The sequence below is a fragment of the Mustela lutreola genome, chromosome 10 (genome assembly GCF_030435805.1).
Source record: "Mustela lutreola isolate mMusLut2 chromosome 10, mMusLut2.pri, whole genome shotgun sequence".
Taxonomy (NCBI): Eukaryota; Metazoa; Chordata; class Mammalia; order Carnivora; family Mustelidae; genus Mustela; species Mustela lutreola.
The window spans coordinates 103,805,472-103,832,501 of record NC_081299.1 but is presented as its reverse complement, the minus strand read 5'-3'; the positions used below and the strand labels follow the sequence as shown (position 1 = coordinate 103,832,501).

At 40.6% G+C, this 27,030-nt stretch overlaps 1 protein-coding gene across 3 annotated transcripts in view; it reads right to left on the bottom strand.

The window, feature by feature from the left end:
* The window catches only part of CHD1L (chromodomain helicase DNA binding protein 1 like), a 145,627-nt gene that overhangs the window by 15,435 nt on the left and 103,162 nt on the right, over positions 1–27,030 (bottom strand). For all 3 annotated transcript variants that reach the window (XM_059136593.1, XM_059136592.1, XM_059136594.1), the window contains exons 6-18: positions 24,449–24,530; positions 20,807–20,973; positions 18,649–18,800; positions 17,173–17,265; positions 15,387–15,483; positions 13,441–13,514; positions 12,153–12,263; positions 9,116–9,230; positions 8,333–8,486; positions 6,267–6,432; positions 1,726–1,874; positions 863–1,026; positions 114–319 (exon numbers count right to left, since the gene is read on the bottom strand). In XM_059136593.1, coding sequence (XP_058992576.1) covers positions 114–319; positions 863–1,026; positions 1,726–1,874; positions 6,267–6,432; positions 8,333–8,486; positions 9,116–9,230; positions 12,153–12,263; positions 13,441–13,514; positions 15,387–15,483; positions 17,173–17,265; positions 18,649–18,800; positions 20,807–20,973; positions 24,449–24,530 — 1,730 coding nt within the window. The remainder of the gene's footprint in view (positions 1–113; positions 320–862; positions 1,027–1,725; positions 1,875–6,266; positions 6,433–8,332; positions 8,487–9,115; positions 9,231–12,152; positions 12,264–13,440; positions 13,515–15,386; positions 15,484–17,172; positions 17,266–18,648; positions 18,801–20,806; positions 20,974–24,448; positions 24,531–27,030) is intronic.

Here is a 27,030-nt window from a genome sequence, read left to right as displayed (position 1 = left end):
GGACCACACCGGCCCATCAGTCATATCTAGGTCAGGCTGCTGCCTCCTCCTCCCCAGTTCTTGGCACCATAAAGAACACGGCACCCTCCCTGGGCCAGTACCACTTCTCCTACCTATGCAGTGCACGATGACAGCATCCTCTGCCCCAGCCTGTGGGTGGGTGACATCACCGCTAACGTACTTGATGGCAGTTGAATCTGGATCTTCATAATCCAGCTGGGCAGACCTCTCGTCTTCCCTGTCCTCTAGGTCCTCTGGTTCGCTCTCCTCAGAAGGCAGGCAGAAGGACTGGTAATTGTTGGACTCCCACCAGGCCATCCTTCAACCGGCCAGAGATAAAAGGAAATTAACCTGGTCTATCACAGTTTCCCTTGGAGTGCACTTCATCCTGCCATTCACTAACAGCAAGTGCCCAGTGGAAATGCAATTAGACACTCACCCTGATTGCAGTTTTCTGCCTATTTGTAAATCAACAAGAAGTCTTACTGATTAGCCTAGTTGCCACCTGACTATACTTCAATAATAAGCAGCCACTGGATGTCCCTGTTTTTAAGAACAAGATTAAGTTACTGTTCAAGTGAACTACTCTTTGTCAGACAGCAACAATAAAATCTTAACATTTTCTTGCTTCAACTGAATGGGTCTCTCTACACACAAAGGATTTTTCACACAAAAAAAGTACACGGTTAGGGAGTTCAATCTTTAAAAAAATATTCTATTGCCAGAAGGAGCTACCAGTTTTATAGAACCTTTCTGCAATTTTAAAAAGTGTTCAACTGTGGACTCAGTATACTCAGTAAGATTCCTTTAAGCATGACACACATCTGCTTTATGATAATAAATTCAAATAATACACACGTACTTTTTCTCATGTTCTGCTTCTTCCTTTTTCCTCTTCTTTTCCTCCATTAGTCTCTTTCTCTTGGCTGCTGCTGCTTGTCTCTTCTTCCTTCTGTCCTCGAGTTCCTCTGGGCTCAGAATCCGCTTCCTTTTCGTAGACCCCTCCGCAAGGCCTGGGAGGAGAACCTGTAGGAAAAATGAGATCAATAACCAGGAAGGGTGGGGGCTGTCTATCCTTTCATGGGTTTCATTCATCCTTAAAACACACTCTGTGTGAAAGCACCATGGCTAATATTTCACAAATATTAGCATCTCCCTGCCCCCTTGTGTGATGGGAAGTGGTGGCAAGACACTTCAATTTACTGTTCACATTACACATCTCACTGGCCCGGTGATTAAGATATTGTGCTCTAACTCAACCAAAGCACTCGCATGTTGGTACAGCAGTACCTCATCTGATTAATTTCAACAGGATTGAGGTACTTCAGAAAATCCTCCTCTAAAGTATTATATAACTTATCTTAATGGTAGCTAGCATTTAGTGAGCACATACTAAGTGCCACCATTCATGACTGCCACCTTCTCTTAGTGACACTGGGTCAAGTTAGCGGGAGCAGGATGTAGTATTTTGGTGATCCCTTCTGGGATGGCTAAGATGGACAGGGCTGCTTTCACCTGCATTAAATGGTAAAATATACTCTTCCTGTTAACATTATTTATGCGAACTTCCACAGTTTTTATGCTAGAGTACAGTTAATTGTCCTTACATCTCAACAAATATTTATATACTTATTTTTCAATAAATCACTCCCAGCATCATTTTTTGTTCTCTTAGAATGTGAATTTGGGAGAATTAATTCTTTTACATAAATGAATAGTCCTTACACTGCTTTTATTTCGGAGTAGCCGGCCCTCTTGCGTAGTTTTCTCCAAATGCTTTTTCTGAAGGTTCACCAGTTGCTCAAATGATTTTCTATCTTCTTTACTAGGTTCCTTGGAATAATCTTTACCTTCAAATAAGTACATATGGTTTTCTAAGAACATAAAACACAAAAGAGAATGTCAGACACTAGAGAAAAATGGATTAATTCTATTCAAAGCAAGAAGGGCGAAGGAGAGAACATATTCTAAATGGACTAAGACTAGCTTGTGAGGAAGCTACTGATTTTGGATCCAACTGATGGAGGGGCGGTGTCTCACACATTTACTATTTAAAGGAGAGGGTGTGGCTAATGCCCTTCGGTCCTCCTCTAGCTGGTACGCAAGTCTCTGCTGGATACCTTCCACTCTGCTGAATCTTGGGCTCACTCATCACTGCTTCCACATTACTCTCCAGCATAGGTCTCACTGATTTTAAGACCACTTAATAAAAAATAACTGAGAACCTAATTTTTCTTATTCTGCACATACTTAATACTCAACTCTTTCTCCTCTTTTCTGTAATAAGGAACAAGTGGCAAATCTCTAAGAAAATGGAGAATCACAAAAATAATTCCTTAAATTTCTAATATTATTTCCAGGTCTCATGAAGGATCTTTATGAGCGTCCCCACAATTCTGTTATAACTAACCCCGTAGAAGAAAGGGAGAAATGAAGCTCAAACAGGGATTAAGGGACTCCCCAGTTCTCACTACTAATAAATGAAGGCGGCAGGATTTTCACTCTAAAGCCACCATGCTCTTTTCAGGGCATTCTGGTGTCTGTAGAAGAATGGAGAATGAACAGGCCAGCAAATACTAATTATAGTAATAATAATAATGACAATAGTGTAATCTTGATAGTATTTTATGCTATCGTAACACTTTCGTCTTTGTTATCACATTTAATTTTTCAACTATTTAAGAGTAAAGCAGACATTAATAGCACCATTTTATAGATGAGGACACAAAGGCTGAAAGTTTGGGTGATGTGCCAAGATCATGAATCAGTGATAAAGAGAAGTCATAACAGGCCAAGACCAGCAACCCAGAGAGGTGAGATAATGATTCTAAAGTGAAGAGTATTTAAAAGCACATACTACCAAAGAATGTATTTTCACAGCATTATGAAATCAGCTTTAAATATGTTTTCTCTAGAGAGCATGAAAGCAAAACATTTTCATTCTCAAGAGATCAATTGCTTCACACTTGTACCCAAATCCAACCAGCTGTAATTCTAATTGGCATTTGCTAATTAAATCAGCAGGGGGCTTTCAATGAGGTGCTCTATCAACAAGTGGAAAAAAAAAATAGAGCTGAGAAGTGTCAAATATGATCAACATATGTAGCTTCATATTGCATGTAATTCTCAACTTACAAACATGCTTTTTTAAAAAAAAACCCTGGCATTCCAGATTAAAGCAACCCTGTTTTTCATTTGTTCTTATTTCAAATTCACTTCTATTATTTTTAATCATGCTCCCTATTCTCGCTCTGTAGCCAAGAGGATGCTGGAGACCACAGGTCTAGACCCTCATCTATGTCCTGCTAGTAGAATCATCTACTGGAGAGTGAAGATGTACTCACTGATCAAAGACAAGATTCCAAATTTTAATACAAGTAGGAAATATTTTCTGGCAGTGGCACTGACTGAAGATTATCTTTCTGGAAAACAGCAGAATTTTATTTTGTTCTAGTAACATTAGGAAAATAACCTGAAGTTAATCTAGATGAGTACAGAAATGGGTGCAAGCTTTAATATTTCATGTAATCCAAGTATAACTTCAAAATAGGGTCATATGAACCCATTTCTTCTACCTAAAACCACTATTTTGAAAAGCTTTGGGGATTTTCAAAAGGGATTTTGAAAAGATATGATACAATAGTGAACGGAAAGTTCAATAACTCTTGGAAAATGTAAAGTGGCTAAAGCACTAAGAATAAAGACCACAGAAGCCTAGTCAAGGGATGATTATAAGACTAGAGACCCCTGTCAATCCTTCAAAGGACGTACAAGGACAAGGTGCTAGAGAGTGGGGGATCTGAGAGAAGTAACAGGAGTACCATGAACCCTTGTCACCCACTGTTTCTTCAATTTGAACAGGTTTATTCCAACCCAAGAAAGATACTAAAAGATTCATCTCTGGAGAAACTAAGTTGCCCAATGAAAATACCTACAGACATCCGGGAAGGCCTCCTCAATGCAGAAGCTGGCTCCCCAACCACTAGCGCTGGAATAAAGACAAAGAGCCCATATTCCTGCTTGGCTTCGGGCTACCTATCAGCTTGGGCACTTCACTGGCACAGTTCAGTGAACATTGTTTTCAGACAGCGAGAGGATACCAGCTATTTCAAGAAAACTCAAGACAAAAATAAGAGTGTCCAAAGAAAATTTTGAAAAAAGCAGCAAAAGCAGCAATGGGAAGAAAGAGAAAAAAACGCTGGGGGCCAAAGTTTACTTTTCAAAAGCTGTAACAGGGGCACCTGGGTGGCTCAGTTGGTTAAGCATCCGCCTTCGGCTCAGGTCATGATCTAGTCCTGCATTGGGCTTCCTGCTCAGCAGGCAGCCTGCTTCTCTCGCTGCCCCTCCCCCAGCTTGTGCTTTCTCTTTCTCTCTAATAAATAAAATCTTTAAAAAAAGAATAAAGCTATAATAAATGTCTCAGAGGAGGACATTATACCTGTAAAATGAAAATAGGATGAGATTAAAACTGAGAACAAGGGCGCCTGGGTGGCTCGGTGGGTTAAGCCGCTGCCTTCGGCTCAGGTCATGATCTCAGGGTCCTGGGATCGAGTTCCGCATCGGGCTCTCTGCTCAGCAGGGAGCCTGCTTCCTCCTCTCTCTGCCTGCCTCTCTGCCTACTTGTGATCTCTGTCAAATAAATAAATAAAATCTTTAAAAAAAAAAAACAAAGCAAAACTGAGAACAAGAGTACTTGAAGAATAAAAATGGGATGCTAATATTAAGAAATTTGAAAGATAAAATATGAGGAGCTGTGTCCTACAGAATAATACTAGGTGCCTAAATTCCAATCTCTCCATATACCCTATAAAACCACCCTAATCCATGTCTACTATAAAATGAGGAGTCAGAGGACATTACAAACTTTCATTTGCAGGTAAACAGAAATACACACCCAAATGCCAATGGCGCCAGCTCCCAAGCCCACCCTAGAGAGTAAGGCAGAGACTGGCAGTGTTGGACACAGCCCCCCGAAGAGCACCACACCCTACATGCGAAAATAGTTAAGGACAAGTCTCTGACATAGTAGATCAGAGCACAGGCTACTAAGGAACTGAAAGGAAGGGGCCAGAAAGTGCATGCAGCCAGCAATTTGGGAAGGCACTACTGTTGGAGGAGAAAGAGAGATACTTTAGCAGTTTTGTGGGAAAAAAAGAAAGCAAGTGATGGAAACTGGGAATCCTAAGAAACAAGAGAAGTGCAAAACCAGAAGTCATGCCAACCCCACTCCCTACCAAAAAAGGAGGCATCATGTAGCAAAGAAACTACATTATCTGTGTATCTGTGGAATAAGGTACTCTTGCACTAAAAAGTCTAGATAAGACTCTTAAACCTCAACCCGTCCACACTGAATCCCTGCTGCCACTGGTGCACGACAAAAATAAGTCTAAGACCGCAGGGAACATCCTCGCAGAGACTATGTGAAGGCTCTATCCCCATAAAGACTTCAAGACAAATTCACATACTCAGAACTTTAATGGACAAAAAGGACAAATGCTGACCAAGTTCAGAAAAGAAAATAATCCTCTCATAATTTACGTGTATTGTTTCACTAAAAAATAAGCAGTACCGGGGCACCTGGGTGGCTCAGTGGGTTAAGCATCTGCCTTCGGCTCAGATCATGATCCCAGGATCCTGGAACTGAGCCCCGCATCTGGCACTCTGCCCAGCGGGGAGCCTGCTTCTCCCCTCCCTCTGCCTGCCACTCTGCCTACTTGTGATCTCTGTCAAATAAATAAATAAAATCTTAAAAAAAAAAAAAAAAAAAAGCAGTACCTACACCTTATGGGTACAGTGAAGATTAAATGAAAAAACAGGCATAAAGCCTGTGATGCAGTACCCACTCCTGATCAAACACAGAATAAATGTTCAACCAATGCAAAAAACAAATCACTCTACTATTCATTGAGGAAAGGAAAATGTGGGGGCGCCATACTAAGGACAGTGGGATTCACTAACAGAGGAAAAGATGCTTGCCACCAAGGCAGAAGTGGTACAAATTAAAATCTTTGAGATTTTACTAAGAGCATTAATATCACTGAGTTGGGTTCAAACTTCAGCTACAAAGGAATAGTCAGACAATTTCCAGTCAGTCTAGGAAGAGTTCTTGGAGAAAGAAGTCTTCAACAGTGTGCCCAAAATAAGAACAGGGTGGGTAGGAAAAGATGCCCCAGGGAGCACCATCCAGGACTTCCTATGGGGACCAATCTCACTCATGTCTAACTCGGGCAGCCATGCCATTTGCTCTACTCTCACTTCCCACTTACTGCCTTCCTCTTGCTCCCTGACTCTGCCTTCCATTGTAGGCAAGGCTTCAGAGATCCACTGGCCATCTTTTGTTTCTCCCAGGATCGTCTCCAGGTCTATTTCATCCATGGTGCTGCCCTCAGATGACAGCAGTTTATCCAAACCGAATTTGAGTATCTCACTCAGCTTGAATGGAGAAAATGAAAAAGCCCAGTTACTTCTCAAGAAAACAAGCATTGGGATGTCAGTGATCTGTTACATGGTGTAATGACACAAGGCAAATCCCCTTTCCTGTTGGTCAGTTATTCTTCTCTCCCCACGATGATGATACCAACACAATCATTTAGTAGTTGGATGATGGCCATGCAGAGAAATAAATACTGATCAGTGATGTTGACTTTGACAATTCTCTAGAACAAGAAAAACAGCCATTTTCCCCCTAAAGAACAGTAATATCCTGCATTATCTATAGCACTTTTGAATCCTTCTCACAGGTACATCCAGCAGCCACATGAGAAATCAAAGACCCAGTTAACTTCTCTTGCACTGACAAACTTAGGAGGAGAAGGCTACACTTACTTAATGTACTTTATGGTACTACGATTAACTAACTTCTTTCCTTCGGCAATCTGGTGTCCTACCACAGTGCCCTATGGAAAAACCTTCGCAAAGACCAGTCACAACTGATGGCCAGACCTCAAGGCTGTTTTTCAATTCTAATCTTCCTGGATATTCCTTTGCCACTGCACCACCCTGCTTCTCTTAACTCAATGCACCCTTAGTCTACTCCCTAGAAATACAGGAACTGCCCTAATAGTTCAAATAACTTCCCTGGCTTTAGCTTCCTACTTCCAGCTTTGCGACTCCTTAAACACTAACTCTTTGAGACTCCCAAATCAAGGTAGACTCACATCTTGGCTGCTAGTTCCTACCTTACCCTTTTGGACTGGGTCAGTTTTCTCTAGACGGTCTAGTATTTGTGAGCCAAATACTGGTGGGAATGTAAAGTGTTCCCAAGACCAGCTGTTTGAGAGGGCTGTCTTACATCTTGCCCAGCTCAAGGATACCAGAAGGTTAAATTCTGGCTCTAAAGTCTACTTTCTCTCTTCCCCATCCAGACTACACTAATTATCTCTTTGGTTGCCAAAAACAAAGGTGACAACCCAATGCCCCTGTCTGAGATGAAAACAGTTTGTTCATTGTTTGTTTTAAAATAATCCAGTAATAAAAGAGGTCGTTGTGGTTTATTAAATGTGAGAGTAATATAGACTCTCAAGTCCTGAAAGAGAGAAGCAGTTCATTATCCTACAGAGAGGCAGATGTAGTGAACATTTATTGAATGCTTACTGTGTTCTAAGTATTATTCTGAAGTGCTTCTGTTTCAATGAATATGCTCCCTGAGCCAAAATGGAAGAAAACGGAAGAACCTAGGATATATTATAATATGGGTTCTAATTTTAACCACCCATGGCTACTATAGAATAACTTGAAGTCCTCTTCCAGAAGAGAAAATCTTCAAGTCAGGATTTGTTTCCTATCCAATATTCCCATCTTCAGGCAATTTCTTCTTTCATCCCTTTTTCCTAAAGCATAATTTTGAATTCCTGGTCTCATTTACCCGCCTCTGACAATGAAGGTCACTCACTGATCAAAGGGTCTGGGGTTAAGATAAGGTATGGGATTAATCATCACTTATTATGCTGAGTTCTTTAATTTTTTTTTAACAGTCCTCTGAGGTAACTTGTAGTATTCTCATTTTTTTGAAATGCAAACAGAGTACAACTAAGAAGTGAAGATACCTGCTCAAAGCTACATAGCCACTAAGTGACAAGGGTTGGATCTGAATCCAAGTGAGGGGGACCTAAAGCCCACCCCTATTATTCCATACTCCTCTACCTTTATATTATGTTCATCTCCAGCTCCTTGCTTGCATGCGGTAGGTACCATGGCAGATACGTCTGGCCAGGGAGCAAACGTGTAGCTAGGGAGAGTGGGTGTGAATACCAGTTCTTTGTGTTTACTTTCTTACCCATAAGAAAGTACTGACAATATGACACATTCTTAAGGGAAAAACAACATATGATACCTGGAGGTCAGCATCGGCTGCAGGTTTCTGGGCCCCCAGAGTAAAATGGCCTCCCTCTATGACTGCATTGGTCAGCTGCAGTTTGGAGGCTGCTTTCCTACAGACTATCTCCTCCACAGTGTCTCGGCCAATCAGCCGAATAATTTTAACAGACCTGTACAGAAACAAAGGAAAGGAGTGTGCCTTGAGGGACTGCACAGATGAACACAAGTATGCAAGGCTGATACACTTAAAAGGAAATAAACCCAAAATGCCACGTTCAGGGAACAACTAAAGGGAGACTATGCTAAGTGGATCTGAGCATTTGTTAAGAGAGATCTGGCCTCACAGAAGCTTTCCAAGAAAGTCAAGGAAGGGATGAGGCGGGGGCCCTAAACTGGGGTGTCTGGTGGGAACACAGAAGAAAACCTCTGGTCAAAGGGTAAGGCCCATCTCTTTAGCTTAACTCCACAACTCTGTAAGTTCATTTTTTTTTTTTTTTTTCCTGTAAGTTCATTTTTAAACTGAATTGGACCTTAATTCAGGAAAGAGGAGTTAATTAACTTCTAAAGGTTCCTTCTAGTCTTTTCAGGGTTTGATTGTGCTTTTTAATGAAGTAAGTTTGGAATGAGAATGTGTGCTGGCCAGCAGCCTTCAAGGAGTCAGCAGCAAAGCTGGGCTAAAACCCAGTGCTCTCTCGCCCTCTAGTCTGGGTCGTGACAGGACCAGCTTCTTCACCTTCTTCCCCAACCCAGAACTGAGGAGCCCAGGATTTGGAAGGACACTGGTGCTGAAATCTCTCACTTGTTCTGGCCAATCCGGTGAGCCCTGGCAGCTGCCTGCAAGTCATTCTGAGGATTGAAATCACTGTCGACAAAAATAACGGTATCTGCAGCTGTTAAGTTCATGCCAACTCCTCCTGCAAACAACACAAAAGGAACATGATCAGCAGCACACTGGCTAGGGCTAGACAATAAAGACACAAGGCCACAGCAGTATAATTGGTAAATTAAGATCAATCAAAACAATTGGCCTCACCCTTCAAACTGACACTCCATCCCCAACTCCAGGACCTTGGAGTGGTTAACAGTGCTACCCGGGCTCATACTGCTTCACTTGGGAAAATTTAACTACTAAAGGGAACAGAATGAGAGGAGCAGAGCCAAGTAGCAAGAGTACATTCTGACGTTAGTGCCAGGAAGCCATTTTAAATGTTTTGATTGGTTCATTTAGAATACTCAGTGTAAGAGGATGCATGCTCTTTCAAGAAAAAACAGTTTTAAATCTGCGAGAGCTCTTCTGCTGCAGGCACTGTTAAGAGAGGACTTCACATCCACTGCAGGTTACAGCTAAGGTGGCAAGATCCCTGATACAGGCTAATGAGAACAGAGGATATTTATTTATTACACTCTTAAGCAGAGCAGAATGTACTACCTCTCTCTGACAGGAGAAAACTTCAGAAACTCTTTTCTCTATTTGTTTCCAAATTAATCAAAGAGAAGGTAACAAAACCAACCATAGGACAAGAACACTCCATGGGACAACTTTCCTACAACTTTCAGCATTGTAGGAAAAGGGCTGAGGCGGCTCTTTGGATGATGAGAATTAATTAAGAGAACCATGAAAGCAAATTACAGCCTTGTCTTTGATTAATGTGGAAACAAGTACAAAAGGGACTCCCTCTTGCCAGGGTCGTTACAGCTCATTGCTGAGACAAGCGAGCCTGAAAGGGCTTGTTCCAAGACCCTGAATTAAGGATTAACTTTTGAGATGGGCTACTTACTGACTCTAAGCTGGCTCTCAAGACAAGTCAGGCAGGAATATTCTAATTAAAGGCTTCATATAAAATTAAAGTTGGAATAAAGAAATAATAAAGACTGATTACTAAGAGATGCTAAATTATGCCTCATAATAATGCCAACTACACTTGTGCTGGGCTTACTATGTGCCAGGCACTGTTCTAAGCACTTTACCAGTATCAGCTCCTTTAATCCTCACAACAACCTTATGAGTCATTTATTATTATTATTCACATTTTATAGATAAAAGAACAGAGAAGCCAAGGGATTTTTTAGAGCTCACACAGCTAGAAAGTGAAAGAGCACTAGTCAGTGCTCTAGTCCCACTAGTCCGTCTGGCTCCAGAGCCTTTGCTTTTTACTCACTACACCGTAATTATCTCCCAGGCACTTATTTCATTAAAGTGTGCTCCATAAAAATTATCATCTTCTTAGGTTAATGTTGTCTCAGTTCAGCGCTTCTCCATTAAGAAGAGACGTTTGCAAATAAGCTATTCTCCAGTCTTGTTTGGGACATACCGTGAGCTATCACTGCCACCTGGTGGCAATATGCTTCAATAACAGGTATATTTCAAAGTTGGAGGGAAACCTGTTAAATGAAATGACAGTTCTCCTGATCTACAGCTTAAAAAGTGATGGCAAACATGATCGTTACTGTTTGGAAAACACTCAGGTCCAGGACTGCTTCAGTTCTTCAAAAAGATTATCCTGTATTGAATTTTGAGTACTCCAAGGGGCTCTTTCTTCCTCATTTCAGACCGTTGCAACATAATGCTACTCTTTGATCGTGAAGATGAAGAAATAGGTAATGAATAAATAGCGCAGTTTTCCAACACCAACACTGAAAATGCATTTGTTCTGACCCTTCCAGTGTCTCCTAAAACCATCCCTGAGACAACAGAGAACGTGATAAATGGCTGATTCAGGGTGCAGTCTATAATAATGGAAGCAAGTGAAGCAATCTCCTTATGGTCAAGGATTCTACCTAACCCATCTTTTATGTACTCTTACAGTACGAGACACTTCATAAATGCTTTCTAAGATGGAACTTTCTTTTTAAAAAGATGTTGATATCTCCTTAATAGAGGACACAAATCCCTTTAGTGTTCCTGCATCTATTGCATCAAAATTAGATCTACAGGGCACCTATGTGGCTCAGTCAGTAAGTGTCTGCCTTCGGGTCAGGTCATGATCTCAGGGTCCTGGGATAAGCTCTCTGCTCAACGGTGAGTCTGCTTCTCTCTCTTTCCTTCTGCCCCTCTACCCCACTAGTGCTCTCTCTCTAGCTCACTCTCTTCCAAATAAATAAATAAAAATCTTAAAAGAAAAAAGATTCGATCTACAAAAAATAAGATAATGAAACTAAGTTTCTGTAAGATCAAAACTAATTTAAGGTGGGCCTGCTCCAGGAAATAATAATAATTTCATCTCTGAGAACTGATCTCAAATGACTGAAGTGTCTATAAAGGCAGTCTTTAACTGGTATAGCACTATAAATAACACATAAAATATTTATGACTTACCTCATAAAGATAATGTTAAAAATAATTCTAAAGAGCTGGCGATTTCATTATAATCACAAGTTTTTTTAAAAAGGGATTTTTATTAGGCTTTTACAGCACGATTCCAGAGCTACTTGTGGAAGAGGGTTAAGTAGCAAACAGGTTGTTATCTTCCCAATTCACAACTGAGGAGGAGTGTTTTCTCTGCTGAATGGGAGTAAAACTGTACACGAATTACAGACTTCTGGGACAATCCCAGGTCAGTGGTCAAAGCAAATTAAAATCACTTTCCAACAACCCCTGGTTCCAGCCTTATTTCTCTGAGCTGGCAGCTTAGAGAACTTGGACAGGAAAGAACCCCATGCTAGGAGTCCAAAACTTTGATCAATTTACGGCAACTCCCTCAATTTCCCTTTTATATGTTCCTTGTTGATGACCTCACCTTTCAGAGAATTAGGGGAAAACATACTAATGGTTGGGATGTAAAAGTACTGTATCTCCCCCTGATTTGTCTGCTTTTGCCAATGCCTTCGTGGCCTACCTGCCCTGGTACTCAGGAGAAAAATAAAAACAGGCTGCTGTCCAAAGTTCTTAATGGCCAGGTGTCTCTCCTCTCCTCTCACAGAACCATCCACACGCTCATAGCTGTACCCTTCACACAGAAAAAGAAAAGAAACAGAAACCCTTTTCACATATTCTTTGGGTAATAAAACACTGTCAGCTCAAAACCAAACGCTAATTTTGTCCTTTTTTGTATACAGGTATGCCCCTACTTTCAGCAAATCCCATGGTAAAAATCTAAATTTAGGTGACATTTGTTTTACAAAGAACTCAACATAATATACCTCTCTAGGTTTTTAAAATACATGCAGTCAATGTATTTGGTGTTTGTGGGGTTAAAAGTCAATTCTAACTATCCCAACCCTGAAGCACACTATGAACCATACTGTGCGTAGTTTCCAATTCTGCCGAGAATTCTTACGCAAGGAGGAAGATAAGCACTTAGGAGCTCGTGAGTGAGCCTGCCCAGTGGCCCAGCAGCTGCCTTTCAATGAAGCTTCAGGTTTTCCACCCATCAGCACAGACCCCTGTCAGGAAGGGGAATTACATGCTCAAGCCCTGTTTGTCAATCTGGGGATCCCTCAACATGCTAATGGCATTTCCTGCAATTGTCCAGTGGACCAGGTACTGTACTGTAGTACTTAGGGGACATCAAGTGGCTCCGAGAGATCTACTCTGAATTCAGGTTTTAAACAGCAAGGTCTGAAGCTGATACTCCCTCACCACTGATTTTAAGATCAGTCAGTGTTACAGCCCTTTCCCAGCATCCCACATACATTTTATTATATATTAAACAGAATCTTCAGGTAATAACTTACATTCCCTATTGTTTATATAGAAAAAATATTCCTTTCCCTTGGTTGATAAATGGGATCTCTATAATTTCATCTTTTTCTACTGATCCTGAGTAAGTGCTCAACTGCCGAACTGAATGGTACAAGACACCGAAAGCTTTTTTTGTAAACATTTTCAAAAACACTCAATAATTCTGCAACTCAGATTTTTTTCCAGTGCCCATAATTTTAAATCACATTGCCAATGGAATGTAAGTTTATTTCTGCCCATGTGTCTTTACCCAGCTGTCAGTCCTTGTGTAAAACACCTCTCTCCTTACTTTCAATCTTTCTTCGGTCCAAAATAATGTTCTTTGACTGCTTTCCTCTGTAACATCTCCACTCCGCGCCACCCCCCTGGATTACCCTTCATGGACCTATAAGACTGTTAAGTCTAAAACTGGGTTAAGCAACGTAATGGCCAAGGAATGTCACCTCTATAGTCCATGTAGTCTTGGAGAATATCCAACATCTGGGTCATCTGGGAGAAAAGTAAAACTCGATGGCCCCTGGCAAGAAAGAGAAAAGGAAAGTCTGCCAACTCTAAGTATTTAAGGTGAGTTTCCCTCAGGGGAAACTTACCAAAGAATCCAAGTTTATAAATAAATGAAATTCTGAAGCAGAAATATAGATACCATAATCACAGAGACTTCCCTCAGAAATGCTAAATGTTCCACATAAATAACTACATGTAGCTATATTCTGCAGAGCCTAAGTTCTCAAACTACAGATATTCCCAGGAGCATGTGTCAATGCACCACAGGGAATAAAAAGCCCCAGGATAACCTCTTTCTGAAATGTCAATTTACTAATGGAAAGAATTATACACATCCATTTTCACAGCAAAATAAAGGTACGTGAAGAACAAAGTGCAAAATTCAAACGCACAAAACCCAACTGGAAATCCTGAAGAACTTGTGGTGAGCCATCTGTGGCCATTCTCTAGTTGAGGGTATAAAATCACCATCCTCTCATGTATAGCTGTATCTCATATCCCATATATGATACATTAAAAAAACTAATGTATAGGGAGAAGAAGGGAAAGGAGGAAGCAAAATCAATTAAATCAAGAATAAAGATAAGGCTACATACAGTCCCATGCTATCAGGTATTATTTTAAGTTTTCACAAAGAAAGAAATTAACACTGTAAAAACAGGAGTCTCATTAGGAAAACTAATTTAACTGAGCTTGTGATGTGTGTAAAGGAAAAATTATGAAGATCTCCTTCAAGACTCTAGCCCTACACGTACGGAAAAGGCGCTGAAGTTGAAGACCTCAATTCTAATCCCATCTCTGTCATCTGCTGGCTGTGTGACTTTAGACAGGCCACAGGACCACTCTGGGCCTGTTTCATCACCTATGAAATTAAAAGGTTGTAAAGATGTTTACGGGTCCTCCTCCACCTCTAACACATTTATACTAGATATATCAAAGCCAATAAAATACATTGAGACATGCAATTATTTGGCTTGCACATTCCTAATGTTGGGTAGTTTTGCCAAATCTCGGGTCTTACGGTTAGTTCAGGCTCACTTGACACAGCTGCGCTGAAGGGACAACTTTGAAATCCTTGGGAAGCTGGGCTTTTTCTAGACTTCTTTGTCCCTCTGAGGACCAGGAGGATGAGGTAGAGGCTGGATACCAAGCCACTGAACATTTAGCTGAACCTTTAAAGGTTCCAGGAATGACTCAGTCTTCTGCTACCCAACCCATGTTTCTGGATAAGAGTTCTGCAAATTCTCTTTGAACAAAACCCTACAGGTTAACAAAGATGCATATTTACTAAGCCCTCATTAGGTGCCAATTCAGTGTAAGGTAACAGCAGGCAATTAAGAAAGAAATGTTTGATGTTATTTTTATTTTGGGGAAACTAAACAATACAGCTGGAGTAATGAGATTCCTACACATCAATTAAACAGAGAGCAGATTAAGGGAATGCACTGCCAAATGCTGGATTAGGATCTTAGGTGCTGTAGGAATTCGGGAAAGGGAAGGACGATTATGGAGGGGATAGGGTGGGATGGGGTGTGGGTGTAGTTGCAGTGAAGGTGGAACCTGAATCAGGGTCTTTAAAAAAGGACAACTGGAATTAGTCTCAAGAAATCAGTGAATTCAGGCACCTGACTGGCTCAGTCAGTTAAGCATCTGCCTGGCTCAGGTCATGATCCCAGGGTTCTGGGACGGAGCCCCACACTGAGCTCCCTGCTCAGGGAGAAACCTGCTTCTCCCTCTCCCTGCTCCCCCCACTCATGTTCTTTCCCTCACTATCTCTCTCTCAAATAAATAAATAAAATCTTGAAGAAAAAAGGAAGAAATCAGTGAATCACCTGGTTTTAAAAAATTATCAGCTCAGAGCAGAAAATTTAAACTAACCACCTACCTGGAATACAGGAATGCCAGCAGCTTATCCAATAGATGAAGTTTCCCACTGGCCTCAATCAGGTGGTCCCCAATCTCAAAAGGCTCTGGTTCCACACCTGAAAAAAAAGGGAACCTATTCCCAATAATGTGTCCCCTGACCAGGGCAGACTCCTTAAGTACAGAAGCTGATGGTGAGGCTACAGCAAGAGGCCAAGCTCCTCCTAAATGACAATGGGCCCTAGTCTCATCTCTCTTTGAGACATTTTATAATTATTTCTATGATAATCTTGGTCCTGCTTAACATCAATCAGAGAGCCTAACACTCCCAACATGCCTAATAAACGCTCACCCAAGGAACAAGCTCACTCTTTATAAGAAGAAGGCACAAGGACATGCTAAAAGCCAGAGAATTGAAAATTTGAGAAAACAAATCAAAAAATAATGCTTAGATGTATTAACTAGTAATTCTCAAGGTGGGGGGGAGGAGTGGCAGTCAGAATAACCTAGAGGGCTTCTTTCAAAATCCACACGTTCCCAATGCCCCCTGCCTTAAAAAAAGATTCTGAAATGTACCTGATTAAAATTCTGTGACATTTGAAATAATTCATAGTGCTACTTACAAATATTCCCTTAAAATGACTCCAGCAAACCCTCCACATTGATCCTATCCATTCTAGTGCCCTCACGGCCACAGAAGTCCTAGAAGTGTTCCAAAAGCTACCCATCAGAGTGAATCAAAAAAGCCCTCATTTGGTATGTAGCTAAAGCAGCACTTAGAGGCAAATTTACAGACATCTCTAAAATTGAGGGGAAGCAGAAAAGAAGGATGAGATGAGCAGAGGTAGGGAAATGGAGAAGCAAGAGAAAGCACTGTTCTAGAAGGCAAAGGAAGAAAATGTCTCAAGAAAGAAGTTATCGACTGTGTCAAAGGTTTTGAGAGATTAATTAAAATGTGAACTGAAAACCATCAGGAGATCCCTGGTAAACCTGCAAAGTTCAAGGGTGGTAATAAAAGGCTGACAATGGAGTGGGTTTAAGACAATGGGACATCTAGGGGCACCTGGATGGCTCAGTTGGTTGAGCATCTGACTCCATCTCAGCTCAGGTCTTGACGTGAGGGTCATGAGTTCAAGCCCTGGACTGGGCTCCACAGTTGGCTGAGTGTGGAGCCTACTTTTAAAAAAAAAAGAAAAAAGGGGCGCATGGGTGGCTCAGTCATTAAGTGTCTGCCTTCGACTCAGGTCATGATCCCAGCGTCCTGGAATCAAGCCCCACATCGAGCCCCACATTGAGACACATTCTCCCTCTCTAGCTCCCCCTCTCACTATCTCTCTCAGCCATAAATAAATAAAATCTTTAGGAGAAAAAAAAAAGACAATGAGACATCTAATCATGAAGAAATGATCCCTAAAGCCAGATTATGAGACAATCCATAAAACAAGCAGCCCTTTGATTCTTCAAAACTATAATTTCAGGTAAGATCAACAAAGGCAAAAAACAATAACAAACAAATAAAAACCCCTGAGTAATGTTTCTGGATTATAGGAGAATAAAGAGACAAATTCAGATCTATGACTCGATTTTGAATTTAAAGAGAGAAGAAAATCAAAGGCATAAAGAGACACTAAGGGGACAATTGAAAAAAGTTGACTATGAACAATATATTAGGTTACATCAACATAAAATTAACAGAAGAAAATGGGGGAAAAACTAGACAGTAAATACAGGCAATTCTTTTGAAAAATGATGTGGCCACAGAAATGTTCATGAAAAGCAATGTGAGGAAAAAAAGGCATTTGTCTCACCATCAAACAGATATGGATGATCCACACACTTTCGAAGCTGGGACAAGACATTCTGAAGTTTAACTTTCTTTGCCATCTCATTTTCAAATGCATCTGAAAACAGCAACAGACAGAGAGATATGGATTACTAGTAGAACAAAAACAAAAAACAAAACAAAAACGCTAAGATAACCTTATTTATTCAGTAATAGATCTCTTAAACCTGTAATAACCTCCTAAATTTCACTGAATTGTATTAAGAATTAACAGCATAGGGGTGCCTGGGTGGCTCAGTGGGTTAAGCCTCTGCCTTCGGCTCAGGTCATGATCCCGGGGTCCTGGGATTGAGCCCTGCATCAGGCTCTCTGTGGGGAGCCTGCTTCCTCCTTTCTCTCTGCCTGCCTCTCTGCCTACTTGAGATCTCTGGCGCCTGGGTGGCTCAGTGGGTTAAGCTGCTGCCTTCGGCTCGGGTCATGATCTCGGGGTCCTGGGATCGAGTCCCGCACGGGGCTCTCTGCTCAGCAGGGAGCCTGCTTTTCTCTCTCTCTCTCTCTCTCTCTCTGCCTCTCCATCTACTTGTGATCTTTGTCAAAAATAAATAAATAAATAAATAAAATCTTAAAAAAAAAAAAAAAAAAAAAACAAAGAAAGAAAGAAAAGAAAGAACGAACAGCATAGGGGTGCCTGGGAGGCTCAGTGGGTCAGGCCTCTGCCTTCAGCTTGGGTCATGGTCTCAAGGTCCTGGAATCGGACCCTGCATTGGGCTCTCTGCTCGGCGGGGAGCCTGCTTCCCCCCTCTCTCTGCCTGCCTCTCCTCTCTGCCTACTTGTGATCTCTGTCAAATAAATAAATAAAATCTTAAAAAAAAAAAAAAAAAAGAATTAACAGCTTATTCACACAAAATTTTCTTAACTATCAATTTGTTTTAAGGAAGCCTAACTATAAAATGAATTCGGGAGCATGTTGTTATTTTACACAATTCTAAAGTCCTTTCTTTAACTACTGTTGTGGAGCCAAGGGATAAATTAACACAGAGTGACAGACTGTTCTGCTCCTCTCTCTGTTCCCACTCCCAATTCCTCTCAGTGAATCTGATCCAACAAAACAGCTTTGCAATGTGTTAAATATCTGATAGGGTGGAAAGATGAAAGGCATGACTGGCATACCTAGAAGTGTTTGCTTAACTAACTTCCACATAGTAAGGACAACTGCGGGGGGGGGGGGGGGGATTTCACAAGTGCAACAACCAATGAAGTCTGTTTTACTGTAAAGACACCCCACACGGTTTCACTGCAGCTTACCTGAACATTATTCAGAATACAAAATTCCATCCGTATTACTACACAAACCAAGTATGATAATAAAATATTTACTCACCTAGTACATGCATACCCACCAGTATGCATGCCTAGCATTTATTCTGAACAATCATCCTGGGATAATAATAAAATCCCCCTCCTTGTTTAGTTTCTAAACAATCAAGTGCCCTCTGATTACCTAGGTCTTTCATCAAAATGGCCTTGTAGTATCTTTTCTGCAGTGCTGACATGCCATGGTACAGCACTACCTCTGTCTTCTTGGGAAGCTCTGTAGCTACCTCAGCTTTCACCCGCCTCAACAGAAATGGCTGCAAGAGTTTGTGTAGTTCCCTTGCTGTGTAAGGGAAAAAACAACAACAACAACAACAAGAACAGGATAAAATTTTCATGCCAGTTCCACATGCTAGACCAGTATGGTGATTTTTCATAGTACAGGTAAACATAGAACCTTGAACATGGGTTTGAACTGCACAGGTTGACTTAAATGCAGATTTTTTTTTTCCAATAAATACAATAAATACAGTACTACTGTAAGAATATTTTTGCTTCTTTAGGATTTTCTTAGCATTTTCTTTCCTCTGGGTCAATTGACTGTTAAGAATACAGTCTAACACATATAACACACCAAATATGTGGTCGTTGTTTACATTACCATTAAAGCATTCAGTTAACAGCAGGCTATTAGTAGCTAAGTTTGGGAAGTCAAAAGTTACAGCAAATTTTCGACTGTGTGGAGGCCATCAACATCCCTAATCCCTGGTTGAAGGGCCAATCATATTTCTTCCTTCATTGGATACTTTTTCCCAACTCCTTCTGAGATTGCTACTGGCTGTCAACTTAAGAACTAGGAACACTCAAAGAACTTAATTTTTAGGGGCACCTGGGTGGCTCAGTTGGTTAAGCAAGTGCCTTCAGCTCAGGTTATGATCCTGAAGTCCTGGGATCAAATCCCACATCAGGCTCCCTGCCTGGCAGGAGTCTGCTTCTCCCTCTGACCTCTCCCCTCTCATGCTCTCTCTCAAATACATACATAAAATCTAAAAAAAATTTAAAAAGAACTTAATTTTTATTAATAATTTCTCATCTGCATGAAGTTTTACTGTTTCCAGGATACTTGTGCACTTAATCTGATTAACCACCATAAGAGCTCAGAAGTAGAGGGACAAATAGTATTGTCCCCATTTTTTAAAGATTATTTATTTGAGAGAGAGAACATGAGAGTGGAGAAGGTCAGAGGGAGAAGCAGACTCCCCATGGAGCTGGGAGCCCAATGCAGGACTGGATCCCAGAACTCTGGGATCACAACCCCAGCTGAAGGCAGTAGCCCAACCGAGACACCTAGGCGCCCAAATTGTCCCCATTTTTATAGCTAAGTTAAGCACGCCTTATTCAAAGTTACACAGCTGGACACCAATGTTGCTATTATTCAGACTCAGTTCTTTTCAGTTCAGTATCTTTGTTCCTTCCCCAGGCATCATGAACTTCAAAAACTAGCCTGAACTGAAATTCCGCTGCATGCTGGATTGCCAGGTACAGCAAATGTATACAAGAATGCAGTGAAATATAAATTCCACATAAACAACAAAATAATTTTGTAATAGGAGTATGTCCCATGTAATATTTGACTGGGGGTCATATATTTTATCTGGCAACCCTAAACATGGAGGCAATCGGAGGAGATTCCCAGGTAATCTCAAGCTTGTGGGATGGGCATTTCTGCTGTGAGAGGCTCTTCCAATTCATACTCACCTGGTACATATATCCCTACTAGTTGGCATGCTTAGCACTTATTTTGCACAATCATCCTGGGATAACAATATGGGGAACAGGTAATTCAACAAGGCAGTGGGGCAAAAGTACAAGAGGAAGAAGACTAGACTGCAAGTGGCAGCTGTATAAATGATGGCTCCCCTCCTTCGCTTCCACCACCCACTTATCCCAGACTCTTGGTTTTGATGCACTGTTAACAGAAACCCCCGTGCTATGGAATGCTGAGGAGTGGTTTCTGCCTCAGGAAATAGCACAGAAAGTTAACAAATTACAAAAGTAAAGAAGTTATGTGTTGAAGGTGGGGAGAAGCAGACACTTTCTACTTCTTCCCAAAATGATCCATTAAGCCCTCCTGTAGAATCATGTAACAAATAAGAATCACGAATAGCAGACAACTGGGAACAACCTGAGGGATCTAGCACCACCTCAGTTGTGTGGCTCTTTATCTCCCTAGGAGGTGTCCTCCAGTTATCAATTCTCTTTCTTTTCACCTATAACCCCGTATCTGTTATGCACCAAGGCAGGTTCTAGGCCCAGACTTTCTGGATGATTTCTAGGAAGGGAACTTGCCTGACTCAGACTCCTTCTCAATATCCTGGTAATGCTGAACAAAATCTCCCACCTGCTCCTTGGGAAAGAGATCAGGCTCCACAAAGCTGAGAAGAGAGTAGAGCTCTTGGAGGCTGTTCTGGATGGGAGTTCCGGTCAACAGGAGACTGAAGACTACTGAGAACTCAAATACATAAATGAATAAAGTAAAAAACCCATAAACCAAGAACACCAAGTTCCCCATTACAACCTTTACCTGTACAGAGAGAGGCGTAATTTAATGGGATGACCATGAGGACATGAAACCTGAAGACTGGTTCAAGCTGTATACTAGAGATCTGATATAGGAAATAATACCTCTTCAGTTGTAAGAAGGGGACAGTAATTCTGTGAAAGAGATACTATTACAAGGAGGTAAGGAAAATCACTGTGTGAATTCTTAAGTACTACATGAGCATTTGATATGGCTATCATTATTCAATCTTAGTGGGGATTCAAGCTGTATTTTATTACCCACATGGATGAGTCTACTGAGGCATCAGAGGTACATGGTACATACTCAAGCAGTCTGAAAAAGCTACAGCATCAGCCCCACCACTACAAGCGAGAAGCAAGAAGATCTACACTAAAAGAATGTCCTTCTGTACAACTTTACAGAGCATCACATTCAAAACATCAAGACTTCTAGATGTTTCTGGGCCTTATACAGTCCAAAATGAAAGAAATTCTTTAAATTTTGAGCAACAGGTAAGAAGAAGAATACAAGACTAATGAAATAAAAAGTTAGGAAAGACAGTAATAGGTATTAAGTTAAGCAAAGGACAACCTCTACACCAACATTAATAAGAACTTACACCATTTGAGTTAAATAATGCAGCAAAAGCAGAGATCCATATCCTGTATATGTTATTTTAGAAACTGAAATACAGCATGATACACTGATACATATATACCCATATGTACATACTTTTTAAAGATTTTATTTATTTATTTGACAAACAGAGATCACAAGTAGGCAGAGAGGCAGGCAGAGAGAGAGTTAGAAAAAGGGCTCCCCACCGAGGAGGGAGCCTGATGTGGGGCTTGATCCCAGGACCCTGGGATCATGACCTGAGCCGAAGGCAGAGGCTTTAACCCACTAAGCCACCCAGGCGCCCACACACCTTATTTTAAATATAGAAAACAGTATATTTTGGTTTCTAAAATAATATATATGCATATTTATGTATTTGGGTGTTCACATGCACAGCAAAGGATATGGCAGCAGATGTACCAAATGTTAATGTATGCACAGGAGTATGATTCCTGATGATTTTTAATTTTATTCTTGTTTCTACATTTTGATTTGGGAGAGGTCATAAGAAGATACTGATTAATATCAGAAAAGGCAACAGATGGAATGACACAAATAAAACTGATTTGAAAATGTTACATTACTATTTTTTTTTTTGCAATCTCCTTTTTTTGCTTTCTTTTTAAATTGTTTCATCAATGTCCACCCACTCGTGCCTGCTCTGCTGCTGGGCAATGTTTTCATAGCATTTAAGTATGGGAACTGGTCAGAAATAAATGCTTTCAACAACCAACTGACCTCTTTACAATGTGTTCATCATGCAAAAAGCTGGGGTGACCAAAAAATATGAAGTCAAAAAGATCATCAGGATTGTTGGTCACTATAGTCAACTTACACTGCCATATGAGCCAATATATTTATTCACAGTAGTGTCCATTTAGTATCAAAACTTTTAACTGGGTGAAAAAAATCCAGAAACAATCTTTGTATAGTTTTTTTTTTTTTTTTTAAGATTTTATTCATTCATTTGACAGAGAGAGAGCACAAGTAGGCAGAGCAGTAGACAAACGAAAGGGAGAAGCAGGCTTCCCTCTGAGCAGGGAGCCCTACACGGGCTTGATCCCAGGACCCTGAGATCATGACCTGAGCCAAAGACAGACGCTCAACCGAGCCACCCAGGCGCACCTGTATACAGAATTTTTAAAACTTCTTTGTGTGTGATACTTTGCAAATATATCCCATGTTGCTAAATATTCCTCTACATAATTTTTCATAGCAGCCTTACTTTGTCAAGGTACTGTTCTTACTTTGTGAATGTACTTTGTAAATGTAAATGAGGTATAGCATAAATTGTACAACCAACTCCCTATGTTTCACTATAAATTGCTGCCAGCTCTTACAAACAAACTGTAAAGGGGGGAAAGGCACCACCCTTCTCCCCACCTCTCAGCCCTATCAATAAATACATTTCTTTTCAACCAACAAGTTGTCTGCAATTCAAACCCTATATCATGCTTAGATGACACAGAAATTCCTCACATAATCCCTCTGAGACTCAGTTTCCTTACGAATAACAAGGAAAGACTCTGGGACTGGCAAGAGAACTTCGTTACTCCACTCCAAACCCGGGGTTCCTTTACAACACCTGGTTCTCTTCTCCCATCATGCATTAGTAAAGTGGCATGGTAGTTTACGAAGCAGTCTCTTATAGGGTTATGTGCCAGAATATGACAATCTCTTAGGAAAAAGATACTATTAAAGAGTCCCTAAAAGAAGGCAAAAGACATCATAGAGCAGAGGGGGCCCATCAGGGGATAGCAATCTTTGAGAATGGACTAATAACAGTGGCCATATCTGCATTACAATGCTAAAAACTACTAACTTTTAGCCAGTAAACAGAGAATTCGGACCTAAGACTTTCTTCCAAACCACCTCTAACTTTATTACTCATTTGTGATAGGACATGTTATACAACAGGGAGCAAACCTCAAATGATGGCCACAGGAATTTGCATACACGGTCTCATGTAAAGATCAACAAGGAGAAGGGCACTTCTTACTCACAAGCTGTTCCCGTGGCTCCTCAGAAAAGAGGGCAAATCTAGGGCTACACTGACATTTCTCATTTCTCACTGTGCCAGAATGGTGCCAGAGATCAAGAGAAGGGAATGAGATTAAGGGTATCACACAAGTATGACAAAGACAAGAGAGACTAGAGCTAACAGTCAATGGCATGCAATGGGGTGGGTCTCTTCATTACTCCATGTGAATTATCAAATCTTTTTATTTATTTATTTATTTATTTATTTATTTGACAGAGAGAGAGATCACAAGTAGGCAGAGAGAGGGGGAAGCAGGCTTCCTACCGAGCAGAGAGCCCAATGCGGGGCTTGATCTCAGGACCTTGGGATCATGACTTGAGCTGAAAGCAGAGGCTTAATCCACTGACCCCCCAGGCTCCCCTGAATTATCAGATCTTTAAAAAAGGTAAATGGGGAAATGGTAAAATATGTCAGATGTATCTGCTCCTGCAGACATAAGAGTTTTAACAGATTATTCTTAATTACCCCTCTGAAGAAGATCAAAAGAGTTGAAACATTTCCAAAAATACAATATATTTTATTGAAATAGTACTTATTATCTGATGCCCAGATTTCAGTAAATGTTGTCTCCTACATAAAAGATAAGAGGAAGAAGTTAGGCCATATTAAGTACCACCTCTATCACCCACAAAATGTTTATTTGGCCCTACAGAAATTCGACTAAAAAAAAAAAAAAGTTTCAATTTAACTAACTCTGTACAGGTCCAAGATAATGTTTTTTTAAAAGAAGTTCTACAAAAACTACAGACTATCTTGTGAGTTTACCTCCGAAAGGGTCTTATGCAGCAAGGAGCTTTGGTTTTTCAACCTGTGAGCTTCATCCACAACAAGAACACTCCATGGGAAGCTGTGAGAGAAAAATCCAAGCTTTCAGTTTTGTGTAACCCAAGCATCTATCTCATAGCCAAAAAGTCTTACCATACAACTAGCACTAATATTGGAAAGACTAATATTAAGCCCATTCTACTAGAGACACACTCAAATTGCCTTTTTTTCTTTTTTAAGATTTATTTATTTGAGAGAGAGCGTGTGCATGAATGGGCAGAGGGGGCAGAGAGAAAGAATCTCAAGAAGACTCCACTGAGTATGGAGCACCACACAGAGCTTGATCCCGCGATTCTGAGATCAAGAGTTGGATGTAACCCAGGCACCTCTCAAATTACCTTCTTATCTGAAAGTCTGCCATTTTATATAAGACAACATCTGGACAAGGTACTAAGGGAATTTGTTTTCCAAGATGGGAAAGGTCTGTGCATAAAACCAGAAAGGAAGGAGCTAGAGACAAAAAGCAAAAGGAAATACTTATGACTACGTACTATGTACCAGACCCTATGCTTGGTTGGTACTTTATGCCTGTCATTTAATCAAAAGAATATGGTGAGTAGACACTGTTCTGCTCATTTTATCAACAAGAAGACTAAAGCTCAGAAAGGTTAGGTGACTTGGTTAAGGTCATAAAGCTAAAATAAGGTAGAGCTGAGATTTAATCACAGAAGAAAAATCAAGAGAAAATGATGTCACAGTAGCTTAAAAAGTGCTTTAGATTTAAAAATGGAAAAGCAGTGAGTAAGATCAAATGTTACAGACATTCAGGAAGATATATCCATTGGATATACTATGGAAGTCATCGGTGGCTGTTCCTAGAGCACACAAAAAATTTCAAAATAAGGAAAAATATGTATGTATGAATATGTTCCAAGCTGATTTAAAATAACAAAAAGTTGAAAATAAATAAGTCCAATTATACATGACATATTATTTAGTATTTTAAATACTATGATCATCTTACAATAAAAAGGCCCATGATAACTAAAAAATGTGTAAATATTATGTATCTTCTCACAAATGAGAAACCATGTGAGAGACAGCAAAGTGAAAGTTACAAGGTCTTGGACGCCTGGGTGGCTCAGTTGGTTAAGCCGCTGCCTTCGGCTCAGGTCATGATCCCAGGGTCCTGGGATAGAGTCCCACATCAGCCTCCTTGCTCAGTGGGGAGCTTGCTTCTCTCTCTGCCTCTGCCTGCCTCTGCCTGCTTGTGTTCTCCCACTCTCTCTCTCTAACAAATAAATAAATAAAATCTTTAAAAAAAAAAAAGTTACAAGGTCTTTAAATTTTTATTTTGTTTGCAAACATTATGTAATCTCATTACATTTTTTTTTTTTTAAGATTATTTATTTGAAAGAGAGAGCACAAAGGGGAAGGAGAAAGTGGGAGAAGAAAACTCCCCACTGAACAGGGAGCCAGAGGTGGGGCTCAATCCTAGGACCCTGAGATCATGACTTGAGCTGAAGTCAGACACTTAGCCAACTGAGCCACCTAGGTGCTTATTATATTTTTCTTATACTTAAAAAACAAAATGTATATACAAGTAAGACAGAACAATGGAAAGATAGTGGGTAGGGAAATAAAAATCACTCAAAAACTGAGAAAGATCTACAGCAGACGTTGGCCTTACAGGAAAGAATCCCTCTTCCTCTGAGAAAATCCAGAAAATAGGTGCAGAAACAGAAACCTAGCACCATCTACCTATTGAGAGCAATGCAGCTGGAGGGAAAACTGGGGGTCCAAAGAGAGTAGGAACTGGGATCATTCCTACTGGGTAGCACTTGGAGCAGATGCATTTAAGCATTATGAGGAGTAGTGTCCTACTGGTGTTGGAGAGTAGTCACTAGATAAGGTGGCAAAGTAGCCATAAAATAGCACCTGGCCTGTTAAAACCATCATTCAAAACAATTTAGGTCCTATCTCCTTGTGAAGAACTGGGTATTAAAGTCTTACATAGAGCAGGCATGCAGTAAAAGCTTATTCAGTGAAGCAGCCTACAGGGAGATGGATGTGGGCTCAGTGGAAGAAAGGAGGTCAAATCACTCATCAAAGAACACCAAAGTACACTAAAGGATGCTCCCTGGAGGGGAAGAGGTGGGAGTGAATTCCAGCAGTGAATGGAGAGTGGGATGAGGGACCTTCTAAACCTCTTGACCTGAAGATTTCGTAGGTCTATTATCAAAAAATTTTTTCATATTTTTCACATTGGAATATATACCATTTTAATTCTCCCCTAAACCCCTTTAGGGCAGATATTACACTTTCTGACTCTTCTCAATGTGTGATACAGTAATATACAAAATAACCTTGTCAAGTATAACAAAAGAATAAACCTGTGTCCCTGGGGTTCATACAGTTAGCCAATATTATGAATGGCCTCTTATTATTTAGGTTCTGAAATTCATATGGGATTGAATTCAAGATGGATGATTTAATATAAAAAGATATTATTTCTGGGCGCCTGGGTGGCTCAGTGGCTTAAGCCGCTGCCTTTGGCTCAGGTCATGATCTCGGGGTCCTGG